Raw genomic sequence first — 8,587 nt, 5'->3', positions numbered from 1 at the left:
CCACAAACATAATTAATTTACTATCAGAAAGGAGAAACAAATATGTTTGTTTTAGAAAATCTTGATCAGTCAATTTGACTTATTTTAACTTTATTTTAGTTTTATTTAATCTATTTGGAATATACACCTAAGCTTTTTACCTGGTCTTCATAAAATAAAAGAATAAATACTCACGCTTATATATAACTGAATAGAAGATTCAGTAATATATAAGCGTAATATACAGATTGCAAAGACCACAAAAATATCTATCTATGGTTGGTCGAATATATAATCATGATGTGACAATAATGTCAATTTGGCAGATTTTAGAAATAGATGGAAAATTGAAGCAGTAAATAAATTATTCGTTTCACAATGACTGCATTAGAAGATCTACCTGATGTAACGACTTTTTTTGGTACTGACCTTAGAACAGGATCTATGATAGTTGCTGCTCTGGGCATAGTAAGTATTTGTTTATTATTATTATAAGCGTTTATTTATTTTTATTTGTACACAGATCAACTCCGTCAGATATTATTTGTAAAATTATTGAAATTGTTTATCTAAATTCTGATCTTTAACGTTGGACATTTTATAAATTTGATGAATGGTCAGTAAGTATTAATTGCATCATATTTTCGAGTATATATATATATTTTTGATAACATGAGGTCTTCGACTGTAAAACTATATTTAAATAGATTGATATCGGCTAGTTGTCCACTGCTAGATATAATACAAAATGGGGAGAGCCATAGTTTTCAAATAGGACGGGATAGTAAATTCCGCGGTGGTATTTTACAAAATTGAATTACTTATGTTCATGTGAGATCTTTCAATTGATCCTAAAATATTATATTGTCAATGTGTAAAATTCCTAGCACTTTATTTTTCAGTCCAGAGATTTTAGAGTTAACATTTTGTTTGCGGTATTAGTGGAATTGTTTTTAATTTTCATGTACTACTGTGTAATAAAAACTTAAATAATTATAATTACTTTAGTCGTTTATATATAGCATGTTGTTAATTTTGTACATTAAATTAGAATGACTAAATTTAGCGAAATGTATTGTGTAAAATGAACGAATACGTGAAAAGCTTTTCGCCCTTACATTTAACTTCATCCAACCTAGGTGTACTTCCAAATAAATTATGTGTATGGGGGTGAAATTGAAACATTTTCATGAGTATATTTAAATTGCCGACCTTTCTTTATAATTGGCCAAGAAACCAAAGTCGGTAATAACGAATTCTTAAAGGGATTCCTAAAATATACCACCCTAATGTTTGGAACACGCGTCAACAGAATTCCAACTAGAGTAAATAGAAAGAGACGTAGCATATTTGGAATTCTCTCATGAAATATATTCTATGTATGTCAGAATAATATTATAACGAAAGTTAAAATGTTTTTATAACACTATGTTATGTGGTTTAATAATATCATGCCATAATATCTGATTCTACATTATATATATATCGACTCTATACGTATTTTATGCCATTATTTGTATTACAAATTATTCAAAAAAACTGTAACGAGTGATTCACCTACAAATGCGGTTTTAAAACATTTATTATATTTAAAGCATTGTATTATTTTAACCTGATAGTATTAGTGTCGTGTAATTTATTACCAATGTGGATAGATATAAAACAGATACAATAATCTAGATATGTTTTACATCACGATATATCTGGAGCCAAAAGTGTGACAGATTAAAAATTTTGATTTTATACGCAATTTAATTTTAATACTACTATCAGAAAAACTCCAATTAAGAGCACAGTAAATATTTTTTTTCCACTTTTAATACTCTTATAGGCCAACTAGCATAGTTTCCACTAGACAACTTATCACTTCGATGGTTATCGAACGAGTGACCGAGCTCCCGACTCAATAATCAAAACGCTGTTTCAACCCTACCACTCTCATTCCTTTTATCGGAAGTTGTCACAAAAGAGTGACGGAGTAGTGTTGCTATTTAAGAAAAATAAAACTACCTTTTATAAAATTATTACACTACAACCAATGACATTATACGTCCGTCATGTTTACTAATTTTACAATCTCTAGATCATAAGTATACCGCTAGACGATTAATTTATGTATAATGTTAATGTTATACCTATTAGTGTTGTTTTTATTACTTTTTACGTGCAAGGGCCTTGAGGGGGCGTCCTTTAAGTTAACGAAGATTGCGGGAGCAGCTAGTCTTTTTATAATTAATGTTAGGTTAGCGCAGTGTCCATTAAGGTCTAAAAATTACAATATTTTCGTAGTTTGATATCGCATTAAATTCAGATATATCAGTGTTAAAATACGTATATTAATGAGACTTTAATGAAATATTAGATTATTTTCAAGGGTTAGATCGTTTATTTATTTATTTAATTTGTCAATCACAACAGATAATACATACATAACTAAATATAAACCACAAGATACCGAATCAGAAATGAGAAGATACATGTAAGAACTATTTTTTACCGATGTAACTCAAATAATTACGAAGTGGCAGTGGTCACATCGCACATCCAACCAATGGCCGTTGGGGCGTTAGGTTTCTCGAGTGGCGAGTCGGTAAACGTGACGTGAGTAAGCCGCCGCTATTGCTAGAAGCGGGCAGCGCAAGACCGGTCATCGTCTATTGGCTGAAAATAAGAATAGATTCACTATGCCAATTACGGACTATATATTATTAATTAAAATTACGTACGAAATATAGGATGTAATAGTATGACAGTATTTACGGAGTGTGTATGTTGTGGGTGTGTGTACATGTAGTATAAGTGTTAAAGTAAGCATACAGTACATGGTATATAGTAGACAGTACGTAGTACATAGTATATAGTATACGATGATATAGAATGTAATTATTATTTAGTGTTGTTTTCAATTTTTTTTTGAAATAGGAATTTTTTTAGAAACGTAATGAGTTTTGTTTTCCAGGTCCACCCAATGGCATACGGTTGCTCGTTTTTTATGCCCTTAAGTTACTTGCTTGTCACGATCTGGTTACTCGTGGCTTGTTACTTCGCTGCAAGTGTCGCTTTGTTTTTTGGTATCCATACGGTAATTTTATAATTTTCCCTTATTACTTTAAGAATAACTTTATCAGAATAAGAAAATTAAAAAGTAATCATTAAGCTATTATTGTAAATATATGGTTAACACTGGTAAACATGGTGATTGGTATTTAATGGAATCAGGCGTTACCTTGCGGAAGTCCATCCTAAGTAAGAAAAGGACCAAAATTTTTAGTGCCAAACACAGAGTCAAACTCTCTCAAGCCAGACTAATCGGTGTAACATAGCTCCTGAAGATGCCCCGTGGAAGGGTGAAACACGTGTTGAGTGATTTGGCGGTGGCGGTCGTGTAGTTTGCATTGTTTGCCGCATGCGCATTTGTCAGCGGGCTGGCGGGCGGTGCACTTTGTTGCACGACTACCACTGCATATGCGGAAGTGGCTAATACATTGGTCCTTTTCTTACTTATGATGATTGGTTTTGAGCAGAAGACCAGTGCGTCTAACTACATTGATGTCGATGACCGATCAAGAAGCAATTATTAGAAATGAATTAGAAATTATTAGAATGTTATGTCAGACGTTCGATATTTTCTTTTAATAGCAATATCTTTCGCCAGTGTTGATGTGTAGTCGTGTATTTCATTGTTCCACGTTAACTATGGATTATAGTAACATTTTGAAGCAGTTTTAATGTTTTTGATGTACAATTTCTAATAACAATGCAACTTTGGGCTTTAATATTTAAATCTAAAATGGTTATCTATATAACCGAAGTAAATTTAACCCGAGTTATAATAATAATATTTAGAATAAAAGTTTTGACCCGTTGTTCGTCGCCATGAACTTCCTTCATGGGTCTGATAGCATAATTTCTTTCGATGTAGCGTCCGGGCACGAACTATACATTGCTTTACTAAATAATTCAAAGTTAATTAAAAAATGTACGCAATTTAAATAATTTCAGAATGACATTCTCCTTATTGCGATTTGGATCTGGTACGCTGTTATATTCGTGGTAGTAATGCTTATGATGATGATACTGCTGGCATTGGTGTACACGTCGCGGAGACAAAGAAACAGGGTTTTTGTTGTCATCCTGGGCATGCTATGGTACATATGTAAGTTTTATTTAATCACTAACTCTCTAGACAAATTTTGTAATGGCAAAACTAATTGCCTTGTTGGTTTTTAAAAAGAAAAATAATTGAATATTGCCTATTTTAGTGATATAACATTATTTATTGATTACTAGCTGTGTTCGAGACTTTATCCGCGTGGAATTTAACAGACAATGTACTTAGTTTTTTTTTTCGTTTGCGAATTATTCTAAAATAAAAGTAGCCAAGTTACTCCTACCTTATCCCTACTTACCTTACAGCTATATATATATATCAAAAATCAAATATTTAAATACTACAGAGACCCTAATTTTATTTATTTGTATGCATTATAAATTTGCAATCTGCAACTGTCAAACACACAGTTTTAACAGTTATATAGTTATAAGTTTTAATAGTTATATAAATTTCATCAGTTTTCAAGTTTTCGCGCGAATTTTTTTTTTTATTAGAACATTCTATAAAGTATTGGGAATTTTATCAAAAAATATTAATGAAATCGATAAAGTCATTCTCGAGTTATGACGTGGAAAACAGAGATTCTTTTTCATAGACATAATACAGTGTGAAAGTTTAGGTTCCTCATTTAACGTTTTGGTTCAAAAGGTATTGTTAATTACGTCAGTGATTCCCAACCACTGAGCCGCATAATTCGTAAACTTAAAGTGTACACGTAAATTTAAAGTGTACACAACACTTTAAAAAGCAGACAGATTTAATAAACGTACATAGTAGATATTTTAAAGTTATTTTGTTACTAGTAAAAATTTCCGGCTCCATTTTAAACTCTTTTTCTTTCCAACTCTAAATTTTAAAATGTTCTGCGATGAAAAGGTTGAGAGCCTCTGAACTATATAATTGTTTCGGATAATTTGGGCACAAAGTTCCAAATGATAAACCTACACATTTTTCTTTTTTTAATTTAGGTATACCTTTTACACATGAATGTATGCATTATTTTTTCTAGATTTATAACATGTTTAAGTTATATAGATACTAGCTAATCGAGCAAAATCTGTTATACCATGTAAATTTTTACTAACAGATATTTGTGATAGTTAAATACAAACTAATTGTTAGTGTGGGGATTTAGTCTAAAAGTAACTTATTGATGCCGTTGCGGGGTATAATGTATTTTAATGCCAAAATGCTAACACAAAATTAAAAATTAAAAATTGGTCCTAAAAATTAAAAAAATTGCAGTGGGTCAGGGTGTGTATAAAACAATGTTGTTTATGACCTAATTTCTGTTCAAACCGATAAATGTCTCTATAATAATGTATATATCCTTAATTTCAGTGACAGTTTACTTCATTCTCGTAGTGAACAGTCATCGAAAGGAATTGGTAAAAGCACATAATCTAGACGAGAAGATCATCGATAAGATATAATTTGGAATTGAAATAATTCCAAGGCATATTGTTTTACAAGATTTTAATAAATAAGCTACTTTTTTTCTTAGTTTTATTAACATTTTTCTATTACTTTATATCGACTCAGCGAACTTCGTTCCGCATAACAGTCTATCAATGAGCAGATTTCGGATTTTCAAATTTCCACAAAAATATGCGAATTTTTTTACATGGCCCGACTGATGTGTATTCAATGAAATTTTTTTCTAGTATTTGTATGTCATATTATAATTACATACTTGATATCCTTATTAATATTACATTTCGGATGAAGATAAATTACAGAAGAAACAGAAGACCAAAAACACAAAAAAAAATGGTCCAACCGTGAATAATTTTCCACGTTGACTCCGTGCCGTGTTGGGTTTTCTAATCAAAAATTGTGAATTTATTGAACTGTCACTGCTGTCCAAATAGCATTTGTGGATTCCGTGAGTTTGAGGAGGCAGGGCGTAAAGAGCGCCCAGCCTTAAATCTTTTTAAAGGAGGTGAAATTCAAAGGCTCCCGGGAATACCCCGGCTTAGGCCGCTATATGCTACTATTTTATGGACGCTCCATGGAGATGCTATGCTCAAAGACCTCTACGAGGTGACCTCGATATGGGCCGTCAGTCGTTGATAATACCCGTTGAGTATTCCGACATAAATAATATCACTACACTACCACTTTGGAAAACGTTAGAGCTGAGAGAAGTAGCAGAAGAAAAGTTCAAGGGCTCGGGGGTTGGCGTCCCTTGTAATTTCAAATAAAACACGTTTTCTCATTAAAGTCTTTCAAAAGTTCTTCATTTATATAATAGTTAAATAATTAACAATATTTTTGGGAGGTTTTATTCGAATTCAAAAATACATAAAAAATTAAAACTTAAATTTTAGTCGAAGGTGTGAATGCGACTGATTTATTTTTTCTCAACTGCATCCAATGTCCGAAGACGACTAAAATAAAATAAGCAAGAATAACTGGAACAAATAAACATACAAGTTAAAGTTAGGAAGTAATGTCTTTTTCGATTTACAAAAGTAATTTTTTCATAAACATTTATTTTATTGATATAAATTGGAATAAAATTTATTCATAGTTGCAACGTAGAGAACGAATAACATTTTGCATGCAAGCTCTTTTGAATAAACTATACTTCCGAACTAAAAGGTATAAAAAAAGCATATGTTTCATTTGTACGGTTTTGTTTGTATTATTGTTTATTTTTTATTTCTTTCGTTTTTAACTAACTTTCGAATTATTTCTCGAAGCTTCTGAATACTATTGTAAAATGGCGAGGTGCCTTTATTCATTTAATGGCAGGACACATAGTGACCTACTCAAAACCCTCTAGCCTTGACCTTGATGACGATTCTGAGAAACTCCGTCTAAGATGTTTGAAAGCTTCCTGGCTGCACGAAATAATACCACATGCTTTTCACAGGGCAAAGAAGATCTAGGTGCGTAGTTTTAAAAGGTATAACTCGAGTATAAATCCCTTTCGTTCTGATGCCAGAAAGAATATCGCTTGTACTGTGTCTCCACAGGAGCAAAAAAAGCTATCTTACAAACCAGATCTATATTTGCAACAAACACTGTACTGATAATAAAAATTTATATTTATTAAATAATATCAATAATACTAAAGCAATCGCGCAGTGTTCCAGGTTTAATTTTTTAAATATAAAGAAACGAAATAGAATTCTTACCAACAGTTATTAGTCCAAGAACTAGACACACTGTACCAGCCATCTGACTCGCTTCTAGTTCATGAACGTAGAGCAACACAACAATCAGCAAGAAGATCTGCACCAGCCAAACGGTAGCGATCACTACCCAGACAAGTAGCACCGTCGCCTTCTTCTGTACTTGTACGAAATTTCAAATTAATCATCTGCGTATTGTCTATAATTAACGGCTAACGTAAATGATTAGCAAAGATAATTGAACAAAGAAAGAGTTAAAAGTTTTCATTAATTTCGTTAACTATTTATTTATACATCATACACTTTGGTGAATAACGTCCTTCTGCTTAAAATAGACATGTGTGAGGGGCCTGGCCGTACGCGGATTCAAGAAAAACCTACAAAAAACTGAGTGGTAACTTCTTATGATCACTGTCAGAAATATCCTTAATCCAGGATATAAAGGGATGTTACCTAAGTTTTATCATCACTTAAAATGTTCTGCTTTTTATTAATATTTGAAAAATGATAATAAAATATGAATGAAATTTGATAAAGTAGTTGTCAAGTTCTAGTGTGATTCATTTCTAAGAAAGAAAAGGACTGAGAGAGAGAGAGGCTGAGACTCTGTCCTTGGCACTAATCGGTGTAACATAACTCCTGAAGATGCCCCGTTGAGGGGTGAAACACGTGTTGAGTGATTTAACGGTGGCAGTTGTGTAATTCGCATTGTTTGCTGGCTGACGGGCGGTGCACTTTATAGCACGACTACCACTGCATGTGCGGAAGTGGCTAAAAATTGGTCCTTTTCTTACTTAGGATGGACTTCCACAAGGTAACGTAGTATAATAAAATGGCATAATCCACACACCGCGTGCTAATTAGTGAATGTGCCCAGTGGTAGAGGACCGAAACTTGCGATAGTAGGTCACGGGGTCGATTCTCGCAATGCAGTCTCATTCACACTTTGCGCATTAATTATATATAATTGCCACTTCAAAAACAAGTTTCCAGAGGATTGGTAACAGCGTCCTCTGCATACCATCATATCAAACGACTATGCCTTGCAGTCGGCGTCAATAGATTAAAACGACGAGCTATGTTATGTTCTTCCAAAATGAGCGTCTGCCAGTAATAATACCCACGAATTAATATCGTGAATCAGTCCTTTTTAGAATACACTTATTTACTAATATTGTTTTAGTTTCATTAAAATATAACTGTGCCCACAGAGCATCCACTTTATTTCCAAACACCACTAGCTGACACAATTCTAAATAACGGTCACTAAATAATTTTCAAAGCATTAAAGGCTTAACAATTGTCGCCCAAGGCACTTCCTGTCTAAACTGCCTTTATATCATTATTCGTTTCG

At 32.6% G+C, this 8,587-nt stretch overlaps 1 protein-coding gene across 1 annotated transcript; it reads left to right on the top strand.

Annotated features, from left to right (window-relative positions):
- Positions 1-357: 357 nt before the first annotated feature.
- LOC137932316 (uncharacterized) lies at positions 358-5,526 on the top strand. The gene is made up of 4 exons (XM_068775924.1): positions 358-447; positions 2,939-3,061; positions 3,982-4,135; positions 5,435-5,526. The coding sequence occupies exons 1-4, from the start codon at positions 358-360 to the stop codon at positions 5,524-5,526; spliced, it is 459 nt and encodes a 152-aa protein (XP_068632025.1).
- Positions 5,527-8,587: the final 3,061 nt, after the last annotated feature.

This window comes from Battus philenor, unplaced genomic scaffold, assembly GCF_028537555.1.
Source record: "Battus philenor isolate CCGP_79_NKW_IND1 unplaced genomic scaffold, ilBatPhil1.0.hap1 SCAF_11, whole genome shotgun sequence".
In the NCBI taxonomy this organism is placed as follows: Eukaryota; Metazoa; Arthropoda; class Insecta; order Lepidoptera; family Papilionidae; genus Battus; species Battus philenor.
Note: the sequence above shows the minus strand (reverse complement) of the source record. Positions and strands in the feature narration are given on the sequence as shown.

Bases quoted from the DNA above. Each gene is read 5' to 3' on its own strand.
- LOC137932316 (XM_068775924.1), top strand. From the start codon at position 358: ATGACTGCATTAGAAGATCTACCTGATGTAACGACTTTTTTTGGTACT. The intron at 3,062-3,981 runs GTAATTTTATAA...AAATAATTTCAG, and splicing joins TGTTTTTTGGTATCCATACG to AATGACATTCTCCTTATTGC. The intron at 4,136-5,434 runs GTAAGTTTTATT...CCTTAATTTCAG, and splicing joins GGGCATGCTATGGTACATAT to TGACAGTTTACTTCATTCTC.